At 42.6% G+C, this 13,365-nt stretch overlaps 1 protein-coding gene across 1 annotated transcript in view; it reads right to left on the reverse strand.

Moving 5' to 3' along the window:
* The window catches only part of LOC311110644 (SH3 and PX domain-containing protein 2A-like), a 92,168-nt gene that overhangs the window by 13,082 nt on the left and 65,721 nt on the right, over nt 1-13,365 (reverse strand). The window contains exons 8-9 of the mRNA XM_084153185.1: nt 7,040-7,153; nt 527-610 (exon numbers count right to left, since the gene is read on the reverse strand). Of these exons, the coding sequence (XP_084009311.1) occupies nt 527-610; nt 7,040-7,153 (198 nt within the window). The remainder of the gene's footprint in view (nt 1-526; nt 611-7,039; nt 7,154-13,365) is intronic.

The raw sequence follows: 13,365 nt of genomic DNA on the forward strand, positions 1-13,365 counted from the left end.
CAAGAGCGTCTGCTAAATGACTAAAATGTAAATGTAAATATATATATATTTTACACACTTGTATTTATTTTACTATGTAAATATGTCTTTGTTGTAAATGTTATGGTGCCAAACTGGTGGCAGTTGTGAAAAAAGTCAATAGTTGGAAGAGTTGCAGAGTTAATTGAAAATAATGCCATTATTGTTAAGATGCTTTGTTCATTAATTAGGCTATTTTCTGTTGAACCATATGGTCTATCCACTAGAAACCCATGGACAATATGGACAAAGATAAAACATTTACACTTTATATGAATAAATGTTTTTAAAGTTATTCAAGTATAAATTATCAAAATTACCATAGATTGCCATAATTACTGAAGATTCTGTAAACTTTGGTGAATTACCAGTAGCTTTTCAACCCTAATCAGGTATGAGAGAGAAGACAGGACAAGGTACAATGGGGACAGGATAAGAGGACAGGTGAGGGGTCAGAGGATAGAGGGGTGAAGGAAGAGGAGGAGGTGGGCCCCCTGTCTCAGATCACCTCGGCTCTGCTGCCTGCTGACCATTCCCCCCAGGGTCCATCTCCGGTCCAGCCTCTTCAGATGGGCCTTACGTCGCTTAGTGACTGACCCACGCACATGGTGACCAGACACAAACAAACACAAATGGGGACAGAAACATAAAAGGCAGGCACATACATCACAAACGACATGGATTCAACTCTGTTATTAGTTAGTCACATGGCGAACATGGAAACCACAACACCACATTGCAATGGAAGGACTGGACGGTGATGGGGGTGAATGAATGTTACACAGGAAATGTAAACCATGGACATGTTCTCTGTGGCTGGTGATTAGTGTGGATTGTTAGCATGGTTTCCCCATCCTGTCCTGCAGGAGCATCTGGGGCACACATTGCTGCTTGGGAATAGTATGCAATTAATAGACCAGCTGAATTCCTTTGGCAGCAGCCACAACAGGTCTATAATTGTTGAGGGTTTTTGTTAGTTAAATGCAGGAGACGGGAATGATTAGGAGCTTCGGAGGGATCTTTTGTCACATGCCAACACTATAAACGGCAAGGCTTATATAAATATCTAATTCAAGGAAAAGCTTTCCATCTCTAAACCAGAGCACTAATCTCAACATTTAGCATGAAGTTGAGATTTCAGGCAAAACTTGAGAGGTACGTACACTGGGAGCTGAAAAACTGAAATTACAAACTTGTATTTTTCAGCTGACCCACATACTCCTCCAGAACACTAATGTCAGAAGACAGAATGATAACCATTATATTGGATGAGTCCATCTGAGAAGGCCTATCATAGGTATTACAGAACTCAATAAAATAAAAACTAATGATGAAATATGACCACCCCAAGTAGGAACACATCCAAGTGTTTCTCATGCATGTGACAGTCTTTCTCCAATGAGGAAGAGATTCACCATTTAAACTGTCATATCCTCCAGTCCAAACGTCAACATCTTTAGCTGAAGCCATATAATGTGTTCCAGGTCCTGTTTGCCACAAGAGCCCCATCTCAATGACAGTGTCTGACAGAGTGCTGTGGAGCACAATCCACAGGACTGACAGAGAGAGTTTATGGATCCTGTGGCATTCCCATGACTGATTAGACACATAAATGCTAATTACACTGACAGATTGTCCCCTGACCGCTCTGGCAGCGTCTGCTTTTGCGTTGAGTAGATAGCTAGAGTACTTTAGTGTGTGTGTGTATGTGTGTGTGTGTGTGTGTGTGTGTGTGTGTGTGTATGTGTGTGTGTGTGCATGCCTGCATTTGTGGGGGCACACTTGTGGGGTTTGTGTAAATGTGAAAATCCAGAAAGCTGTCTCACTAACAGGGAGATGCATTCCTTGTTTAAAAAAAAAACTTTAATAAGGAATGGATATGCATTTTGGATGCAGGCCTTGGGAGGAAGAAGCCCATTGAGAATACTTTGTAACTATTGGACTAAAGAGGCTAATTCAGTGCATCATGTGCTGTATGCCATCTCCTCTCTCCTCCAGTAAAAAGATCTACAGTGCCAGGGGGAATGTGCAGGGCCGGTGCCAGAACGAATCAGTTGGACGGGCACTTGATTTCCATAGGAAGGCACGTTTTAACTTTGTATTTTTTTATGGGTTTTATAGTAAAGACATGTAATTTAACTGTAAAAATGTATTACCTTTCAATTTGTCATGAACTCAACCAGTCATGATGTTTTCATTTGATTGTCAAACAAATCACTTCAAGAAGTAGGCTACCTTCGGACGTTCATCCATAATAATTCCAGAATCCAAACAGTGCACTCACCAACTTTTCTTAACTTCGCAAGTGGCTGAAACTTTGTCACCGGAGAAAGCATCCGAGCGAGTGAAACAGTGCCCATCTATTTTACTATATGTAGCCCATGTATCTGATGCCGTCTGGCGAAAAACAGTATGACATGCAATAGTATTTTTAGACAGACAGCATAAGATAAAGTGTCTTGCGAAAGTATTCATCCCCCTTGGCATTTTTCCTAGTTTGTTGCCTTACAACCTGGAATTAAAATAGATTTTGGGGGGGGTTGTATCATTTGATTTACACAACATGCCTACCACTTTGAAGATGCAAAATATTTGTCCTTGTGAAACAAACAAGAAATAAGAAAAAAACAAAAACATTGAGCGTGCATAGCTATTCATCCCCCCCAAAGTCAAAACTTTGTAGAGCCACCTTTTGCAAGAATTACAGCTGCAAGTCTCTTGGGGGATGTCTCTTTAAGCTTGGCACATCTAGCTACTGGGATTTTGGCCCATTCTTCAAGGCAAAAGTGCTCCAGCTCCTTCAAGTTGGATAGGTTCCGCTGGTGTACAGCAATCTTTAAGTCATACAACAGATTCTCAATTGGATTGAGGTCTGGGCTTTGACTAGGCCATTCCAAGACATTTAAATGTTTCCCCTTAAACCACTCAAGTGTTGCTTTAGCAGTATACTTAGGGTCATTGTCCTGCTGGAAGGTGAACCTCTGTCCCAGTCTCAAATCTCTGGAAGACTGAAACAGGTTTCCCTCAAGAATTTCCATATATTTAGCGCCATCCATCATTCCTTCAATTCTGACCAGTTTCCCAGTCCCTGCCGATGAAAAACATCCCCACAGCATGATGCTGCCACCACCATGCTTCACTGTGGGGATGGTGTTCTCGGGGTGATGAGAGGTGTTGGGTTTGCGCCAGACATAGCGTTTTCCTTGATGGCCAAAAAGCTCAATTTTAGTCTCATCTGACCAGAGTACCTTTTTCCATATGTTTGGGGAGTCTCCCACATGCCCTTTGGCAAACACCAAACGTGTTTGCTTATTGTTTTCTTTAAGCAATGGCTTTTTTCTGGCCACTCTTCCGTAAAGCCCAGCTCTGTGGAGTGTACGGCTTAAAGTGGTCCTATGGACAGATACTTCAATCTCCACTGTGAAGCTTTGCAGCTCCTTCAGGGTTATCTTTGGTCTCTTTGTTGCCTCTCTGATTAATGCCCTCCTTGCCTGGTCCGTGAGTTTTGGTGGGCGGCCCTCTCTTGGCAGGTTTGTTGTGGTGCCATATTCTTTCCATTTTTTTATAATGGATTTAATGGTGCTCCGTGGGATGTTCAAAGTTTCTGATATTTTTTTATAACCCAACCCTGATCAGTACATCGCCACAACTTTGTCTGACCTGTTTGGAGAGCTCATTGGTCTTCATGGTGCCGTCTTGCTTGGTGGTGCCCCTTGATTAGTGGTGTTGCAGACTCTGGGGCCTTTCAGATCAGCTTTATACAGTGGGGAGAACAAGTATTTGATACACTGCCGATTTTGCTGGTTTTCCTACTTACAAAGCATGTAGAGGTCTGTAATTTCTATCATAGGTACACTTCAACTATGAGAGATGGAATCTAAAATCCAGAAAATCACATTGTATGATTTTTAAGTAATTAATTTGCGTTTTATTGCATGACGTAAGTATTTGATACATCAGAAAAGCAGAACTTAATATTTGGTACAGAAACCTTTGTTTGCAATTACAGAGATCATACGTTTCCTGTAGGTCTTGACCAGGTTTGCACACACTGCAGCAGGGATTTTGGCCTACTCCTCCATACAGACCTTCTCCAGATCCTTCAGGTTTCGGGGCTGTTGCTGGGCAATACAGACTTTCTGCTCCCTCCAAAGATTTTCTATTGGGTTCAGGTCTGGAGACTGGCTAGGCCACTCCAGGACCTTGAGATGCTTCTTACGGAACCACTCCTTAGTTGCCCTGGCTGTGTGTTTCGGTTCGTAGTCATGCTGTAAGACCCAGCCACGACCCATCTTCAATGCTCTTACTGAGGGAAGGTTGTTGTTGGCCAAGATCTCGCGATACATGGCCCCATCCATCCTCCCCTCAATACGGTGCAGTCGTCCTGTCCCCTTTGCAGAAAAGCATCCCCAAAGAATGATGTTTCCACCTCCATGCTTCACGGTTGGGATGGTGTTCTTGGGGTTGTACTCATCCTTCTTCTTCCTCCAAACACGGCAAGTGGAGTTTAGACCAAAAAGCTCTATTTTTGTCTCATCAGACCACATGACCTTCTCCCATTCCTCCTCTGGATCATCCAGATGGTCATTGGCAAACTTCAGACGGGCCTGGACATGCACTGGCTTGAGCAGGGGGACCTTGTGTGCGCTGCAGGATTTTAATCCATGACGGCGTAGTGTGTTACTAATGGTTTTCTTTGAGACTGTGGTCCCAGCTCTCTTCAGGTCATTGACCAGGTCCTGCCGTGTAGTTCTGGGCTGATCCCTCACCTTCCTCATGATCATTGATGCCCCACGAGGTGAGATCTTGCATGGAGCCCCAGACAGAGGGTGATTGACCGTCATCTTAAACTTCTTCCATTTTCTAATAATTGTGCCAACAGTTGTTGCCTTCTCACCAAGCTGCTTGCCTATTGTCCTGTAGCCCATCCCAGCCTTGTGCAGGTCTACAATTGTATCCCTGATGTCCTTACACAGCTCTCTGGTCTTGGCCATTGTGGAGAGGTTGGAGTCTGTTTGATTGAGTGTGTGGACATGTGTCTTTTATACAGGTAACGAGTTCAAACAGGTGCAGTTAATACAGGTAATGAGTGGAGAACAGGAGTGCTTCTTAAAGAAAAACTAACAGGTCTGTGAGAGCCGGAATTCTTACTGGTTGATAGGTGATCAAATACTTATGTCATGAAATAAAATGCAAATTAATTGCTTAAAAATCATATAATGTGATTTTCTGGATTTTTGTTTTAGATTCCGTCTCTCACAGTTGAAGTGTACCTATGATAAAAATTATAGACCTCTACATCCTTTGTAAGTAGGAAAACCTGCAAAATCGGCAGTGTGTCAAATACTTGTTCTCCCCACTGTATATACTGAGATCATGTGACACTTAGATTGCACAAAGGTGGACTTTATCACGGGGGACCAGTATGAAAATGTATGCACTAACTGTAAGTCGCTCTGGATAAGAGCTAATGACTAAAAATGTAAAAAAATATTTAACTAATTATGTGACTTCTGAAGGTAATTGGTTGCACCAGATCTTATTTAGGGGCTTCATAGCAAAGGGGGTGAATACATATGCACGCACCACTTTTCTGTTATTTATTTTGTATACTTTTTTGAAATAAGTAATTTTTTTCATTTCACGTCACCAATTTCGACTATTTTGTGTATGTCCATTACATGAAATCCAAATAAAATCAATATAAATTACAGGTTGTAATGCAACAAAATAGGAAAAACACCAAGGGGGATGAATACTTTTGCAAGGCACTGTACATGGGCTACAAATACTGAGACAGGTGTGCTATTTCGCTCGCTCGGATGCTTGAACTGAAATTGATGTGTCTTGCTGTCGGCGCGCGTCTCAGTCAAATAAATTATAAATATTTATATATTTTATTTGGACGGGAAAGAAGGTACGGTAGGGCGGGCCAGGCCCCCTAAGGCCCGCCCATAACGCCGGCCCTGGGAATGTGGGTCACAGTGTTTTGGAGTCGACACGCGGTACAGTAAATGATGTTTTGGCCAGAGTGCTGGAAAATCTGAATGTTTGTTTGGAACAGTAAGATGCAAGTAAATTATTTCCATGCTTAAAGTTTCTTCTCTTCAAACTACATGAAATGCATTACAGATGTACTATAGATATTATGCCTACTGTAAAATAATGACCAATACAGTTGTGGCCTTTTCCAAGATATTTGCACCCTGTCTGTGAGAGAGTGGAGAGTGAAAATGCTAAGGCACTAAAGGTAAAGCCTCTCGATATTGAGAATGGCTAGATTGTGACATAGCTTGGACTGCAACATAACAACTATTTAGCTTAACCCATGCTGTTATGATGATTTCATGAGTAGATCCCAATTTTATGTTAGCATGGTCTTTTGGCAAACAAACCTCTTGTTTAGGTTTGTTTCTTGTCAGGTTTTTGGATCTTAACGCAGAAATATAGCAGCACACAACCATAGCAGACAGAGCAACATTCATCACCACCTTCTAGTTTTGTCTTATGATCGGTCTGTATGAATTTATCTCAGGGCCCGGAATAATTAACGTCAGACATTACTTTACTAGTGACTGACTCACATAAACATCTTCCGCATAACTCAATCCCTACGGTGAACCAAACATGCACCTCTTACATTCGTTCACCGTCCAAAACTCCAAGGAGGTAACCTCTTTTTAGTATAGAATTTCTACACTGCTACTGTACAGTACGTTACTCAATGCACTTCAGCCCGGAGTTGTGGCTTAGGCCCTGGCAATCCTTCTCCAGGCTATTTACTCAGGGCTGAATCTGGAGCTTGTTCGGGGGTGCTTAAAGTGGACAACAGCACAGAGAAGGGTGTTCACACTGGGGGAACATGGGACGTTAGCGTCAGTTGGGGGTGGGAGTCAGACTACTTTACCCTTTTAGACATTTGGGGGGGGGGGGGGGGGTGTTGGCGGTCTTGTAGTTTGTAGGTCCCCAAATGTTGTGTACAATCTTTCTTTCTGTATTCATATTGGTGTGGAGCTCTTACCTTCCCCGGACTTGGAGGCGCCCAGCTCCAGGTCATCTCGTGTGTTGCTGTGGGTGTTCAGGTAGGTGGCAGGGACCCAGCCCTGCTCCTCCGCTGTACTGACAAACCACCAGCCTGGGGGCACAGAGAGAGGGAGGTCAATGGAGGTACTGTAATGTAAAAAGTGATACACTCTCCAGTTCATACAGTACCTGGTAAATTACTGGTTATTCATTGCCTGATGGAATATACCCCTACCCTGACAATTCCAATTATAGAAAACTAATTTAGTATTAAATCAATTAACATTGGGACTTGCATTAGACGAGACAGATTTTGTGGGGTGTTCTGTCAACATGACTAGCACAGCATCTTTCAGTACGGTTTATAATATAATCTGATAAAGGACTTTAGAGGAGTGTTCCTCCTCCTTTTCAAGAATAATGTATGTTCTAGTTAATAGACCCTGATTCAAAAGAGTTTATTGGATGACTTGGCTGGTTGAAAGACACATGGATGTAGAGAAAACATGAACTAGTATTTATTTGTATTTGTATTTATTATGGATCCCCATTAGCTGCTGCCAAGGCAGCAGCTAATCTTCCTGGGCTCACAACAGATTTCACAACACATTAAGTGTGTGCCTTCAGGCCACTACTCTACTACCACATATCTACAACACAAAATCCATGTGTACGTGTGTGTATAGTGCATATGTTACCATGTGTGGGTGTGTGTATGCAAGTCTGTGCCTGTGTTTGTGTGTGTGTCTCTTCAGAGTCCCCGCTGTTCCGTAAGCTGTATTTATCTGTTATGTAAATCAGATTTTACTGCTTGCATGAGTTACTTGATGTGGAATAGAGTTCCATGTAGCTATGGCTTTATGTAGTACTGTGCGCCTCCCATAGTCTGTTCTGGAGTTGGGGACTGTGAAGGGACCTCTGGTGGCATGTCTTGTGGGGTATCCATGGGTGTCTGTGGTTTAAACAGAATGCTCGGTGCATTCAACATGTCAATACTCCTCACAAATACAAGTAGTGCTGAAGTCAATCTCTCCTCTACTTTGAGCCAGGAGAGATTGACATGCATATTATTAATGTTAGCTCTCCGTGTACATTTGAGTCTCTATCCCCAACCCCAACATCATCACATCTGGTTTGGGATGTCTTTGTGACGACATAATTCCTGATTTGGCCATGTTAGCGCTGACTTTCATCAACATCAATCATAATTGAAATGGGTGGGACGTTACTGGCAAAACAGCATAAACGTTCTCATCGTCTTGCTTGATTTGATTGAATTCCTTGGGATATGACTGAATTACTCAGCCAATTGGATTCCAGACAAAGGTCTGAGTGAAAGGTACAGTATTGAGCATACACAGGACAGCCTCATCAACAAATAATGTAAGAAAATATTGACGTTTTAAGTGCATGGAAATAAATGATGTATTACGATTAACAGTGAGATTTAAGTTCCAGGGCCTTGTGAGTCATTTCACTTGGGCATGTTTGGGTCAATTTCTGAGTCATATGGTCACTCATAGAGTGGATGTGAAACAATACACAGACCAGTGTTTTCAGTGCCTGACTGGCTACAGCCAGTAACCTAACACCTTGATCGCTATTAACTTTTTTGCACCAACCCCAGGGCTGCTGCCACGTAGGCTAATCAACACCATTTCTCTGTCGCTTTGCTCTGGAGAGATCATGGCTGATCTCTGCAGGAGAGTGAAGTGACAAAAACCCCTCGTAAAACCTCCCCTGTGATGTGGCGCTCCACGAATGCTCTATTTGTTGTGGTAACCGGAATCCAAGATGGCTGACAGCTCTTCACAAACCCCATAAAGAAGACTGGAGGGTTCCATGGAACATTCACTACTTCTCAAACCTCTAGGAGTTCACTGACTGTCTTGTGGAGCAATGCTGTGAAATGTAATACTTACTTGCCTAACAATATTTATTAGAGCTATGTAAGCTAACGCTATGTCAATAGCTACAGTGGGGATACAAAGTATTTAGTCAGCCATCAATTGTGCAAGTTCTCCCACTTAAAAAGATGAGAGAGGCCTGTAATTTTCATCATAGGTACACGTCAACTATGACAGACAAAATGTGGAAAAAAATTATCCCTTTGCAGAAAAACAGCCCCAAAGCATGATGTTTCCACCCCCATGCTTCACAGTAGGTATGGTGTTCTTTGGATGCAACTCAGCATTCTTTGTCCTCCAAACACAACGAGTTGAGTTTTTACCAAAAAGTTCTATTTTGGTTTCATCTGACCATATGACATTCTCCCAATCCTCTTCTGGATCATCCAAATGCACTCTAGCAAACTTCAGACGGGCCTGGACATGTACTGGCTTAAGCAGGGGGACACGTCTGGCACTGCAGGATTTGAGTCCCTGGCGGCGTAGTGTGTTACTGATGGTAGGCTTTGTTACTTTGGTCCCAGCTCTCTGCAGGTCATTCACTAGGTCCCCCTGTGTGGTTCTGGGATTTTTGCTCACCGTTCTCCCGAGTGGCGCAGTGGTCTAAGGCACTGCATCTCAGTGCTTGAGGCGTCACTACAGACCCCCTGGTTCGATTCCAGGCTGTATCACAACCGGCCATGATTGGGAGTCCCATAGGGCGGCGCACAATTGACCCAGCGTCGTCCGGGTTTGGCCGGTGTAGGCCGTCATTGTAAATAAGAATTTGTTCTTAACTGACTTGCCTAGTTAAATAAAGGTAAAATAAAAATCATGAACTAGATTCAGCCGCGTGCCGATTTTTTCTTGAGCGGATGGACGGGGGGCCGGAACATAATTATAAATAATTTGTAGATGGCAAATTGACCGCAAGAAGCCCAAATAGATATAATGTTTGACTAAAACATAATAATTTCAAACCTTGCTTACATTTGTATACGATCACATTTCTCTCTATTATGCGTGGGAATACTTGGGAACAGATTTCTTAAATTAAAATCACTTGGAGCTGATTTCCTGGTGTTTTTAGTCTATTATGTCCCCCCCCCCAAAAAAAATATGTAAACTATCCACGGGTCACACTCGGCCGCCAGTTGGAGAACCCTGACATAGAGGCTGGGGCTAGTTTGAATATTGGTTTAAAACAGGGAATTGCTGGATAATTTGTGGAACTTACAAGCTGTTAGTTTGATGAAGAAGGATCCAAAACCATTGAACAGAGAGGTATTAAGATAGATTAATAACAAAGATGTTATTTGCCAACCTAGTATATCACCTATTCAATCTATAAACAAGGGTGAGTTGTTAAATTTGAATTTACCAATTCAACCACACACGCTGCAGCAGCTGTTTAATGTAGATGTTACTTTACATTGACTTTGTGTTGGTCCAGAGACTAGAAGGCTGTTTAGATCTGGCCCTGCGCCACCACATTGGCAAAGGCTCAAGGTCCTAACAAGCCATGTAATGTTTTCGGTCTTTACACCAAAGCTGTGGCTTCATACAAACCCTGCGCCAATAAATTAAACGGAGCTAAAATAAATAAAATCTTGTCTACAGTACTTAGGACCGGAGACTTTAAAATACAGCCATTTTGCTTCCACGTGTATAAGACACGGTTGGAAGCTTGTCCAATATACTGTCCTAGAAATACCTTTTTTCTTCTTCTGCCATATCTGCAACAAGGAGACAAATACCCAGCGTCAATAACTATCACATGGGCATCTAATGTTGGCAGTGGTCAAGTGTCTCAACCCAGCAAACTGGAAACATTCCCAGAATATTAGCTAAGATTCCCATTAAGTTCTAGTTAGGGTTTTATCTAACATTAGGATGGGACTAAACACCTCCCTCTGCAACTGGATCCTGGACTTCCTGACGGGCCGCCCCCAGGTGGTAAGGGTAGGCAACAACACATCTGCCACACTGATCCTCAACACTGGGGCCCCTCAGGGGTGCGTGCTTATTCCCCTCCTGTACTCCCTTTTCACCACGACTGCGTGGCCAAGCACGACTCCAACACCATCATTAAGTTTGCTGACAACACAACAGTGGTAGGCCTGATCACCGACAACGATGAGACAGCCTATAGGGAGGAGGTCAGAGACCTGGCAGTGTGGTGCCAGGACAACAACCTCTCCCTCAATGTGAGCAAGACAAAGGAGCTGATCGTGGACTACAGGAAAAGGAGGGCCGAACAGGCCCCCATTAACATTGATGGGGCTGTAGTGGAGCGGTTTCAAGCTCCTTGGTGTCCACATCACCAACAAACTATCATGGTCCAAACACACCAAGACAACAGGGCACGACAACACCTTTTTCCTTTCAGGATCCTCAAAAGGTTCTACAGCTGCAACATTGAGAGCATTCTGACCGGTTGCATCACCGCCTGGTATGGCAACTGCTCAGCATCTGACCGTAAGGCACTACAGAGGGTAGTGCGTACGGCCCAGTACATCACTGGGGCCAAGCTTCCTGCCATCCAGGACGTACACTACCGTTCAAAAGTTTGGGGTCACTTAGAAATGTCCTTGTTTTAGAAAGAAAACTTTTTTTTTGTCCATTAAAATAACATCAAATTGATCAGTAATACAGTGTAGACATTGTTAATGTTGTAAATGGCTATTGTAGCTGGAAACGGCAGATTTTTTATGGAATATCTACATAGGCTTACAGAGGCCCATTATCAGCAACCATCAGTCCTGTGTTCCAATGGCACGTTGTGTTTGCTAATCCAAGTTTATAATTTTAAAAGGCTAATTGATCATTAGAAAACCCTTTTGCAATTATGTTAGCACAGCTGAAAACTGTTGTGCTGATTAAAGAAGCAATGAAACTGGCCTTCTTGAGACTAGTTGAGTATCTGGAGCATCAGCAATTGTGGGTCGATTACAGGGATGCTGACCTTCTAGACAGAGTTGCAAAGAAAAAGCCATATCTCAGACTGCCCATCTTAATCTTTTATTTTTATTGACCAGTCTGAGATATGCTTTTTCTTTGCAACTCTGCCTAGGAGGTCAGCATCCCGGAGTCGCCTCTTCACTGTTGACATTGAGACTGGTGTTTTGCGGGTACTATTTAATGAAGCTGCCAGTTGAGGACCTGTGAGCGTCTGTTTCTCAAACTAGACACTCTAATGTATTTGTCCTCTTGCTCAGTTGTGCACTGGGGCCTCTCATTCCTCTTTCTATTCTGGTTAGCGCCAGTTTGCACTGTTCTGTGAAGGGAGAAGTACACAGCGTTGTACGAGATCTTCAGTTTCTTGGCAATTTCTCGCATGGAATAGCCTTCATTTCTCAGAACAAGAATAGACTGACAAGTTTCAGAAGAAAGTTCTTTGTTTCTGGCCATTTTGAGCCTGTATTCGAACCCACAATTGCTGATGCTCCAGATACTCAACTAGTCTCAAGAAGGCCAGTTTTATTGCTTCTTTAATCAGCACAACAGTTTTCAGCTGTGCTAACATAATTGCAAAATGGTTTTCTAATGATCAATTAGCCTTTTAAAATGATAAACTTGGATTAGCAAACACAACGTGCCATTGGAACACAGGACTGATGGTTGCTGATAATGGGCCTCTGTACGCCTATGTAGATATTCCATAAAAAATCAGCCGTTTCCAGCTACAATAGCCATTTACAACATTAACAATGTCTACACTGTATTTCTGATCAATTTGATGTTATTTTAATGGACAAAAAAAATGCTTTTCTTTCGAAAACAAGGACATTTCTAAGTGACCCCAAACTTTTGAACGGTAGTGTATATACTAGTCGGGTTCAGAGGAAGGCACAAAAAATTGTCAAAGACTCCAGTCACCCAAGTCATAGACTGTTTTCTCTGCTAACACATGGAAAGCGGTACCGGAGTGCCAAGTCTAGGTCCAAAAGGCTCCTTAACAGCTTCTACCCCCAAGCCATAAGACTGCTGAACAATTAATCAAATGGCCACCCGGACTATTTACATTGACACCTTTGTTTTTACACTGCTGCTACTCGCTGTTTATTATCTATGCATAGTCACTTTACCCCTACCTACATTAGGTTTCCAGGTAATAACACAATGTACCAGTAATATTGTGCCAGCAAACCAAAATTGGTCCTGTGAAAGTTCGCAGAACATTCGTTAGGCTGCGGCAAATGTTCTCATAACACAAAAATTGTCCAGTCGTGCTGATGATTATACAATATTTGTATAAAACATTCGCCTGATGTTGCAAGAACATTCCCAGAACACATTTTGTCATAAAATACAGTGTTACAAGTACACCTCATATGAAGAGGATGGGAATATTTTAATAACTCAGAAATTGTGTTCTGTGTCCTGATTGTCCATATTAGACAACTAAAAAAACATTACACCACAGCTATCCCTGGCT

This window comes from Coregonus lavaretus (genome assembly GCF_964263955.1).
Source record: "Coregonus lavaretus genome assembly, chromosome: 36".
In the NCBI taxonomy this organism is placed as follows: domain Eukaryota; kingdom Metazoa; phylum Chordata; class Actinopteri; order Salmoniformes; family Salmonidae; genus Coregonus; species Coregonus lavaretus.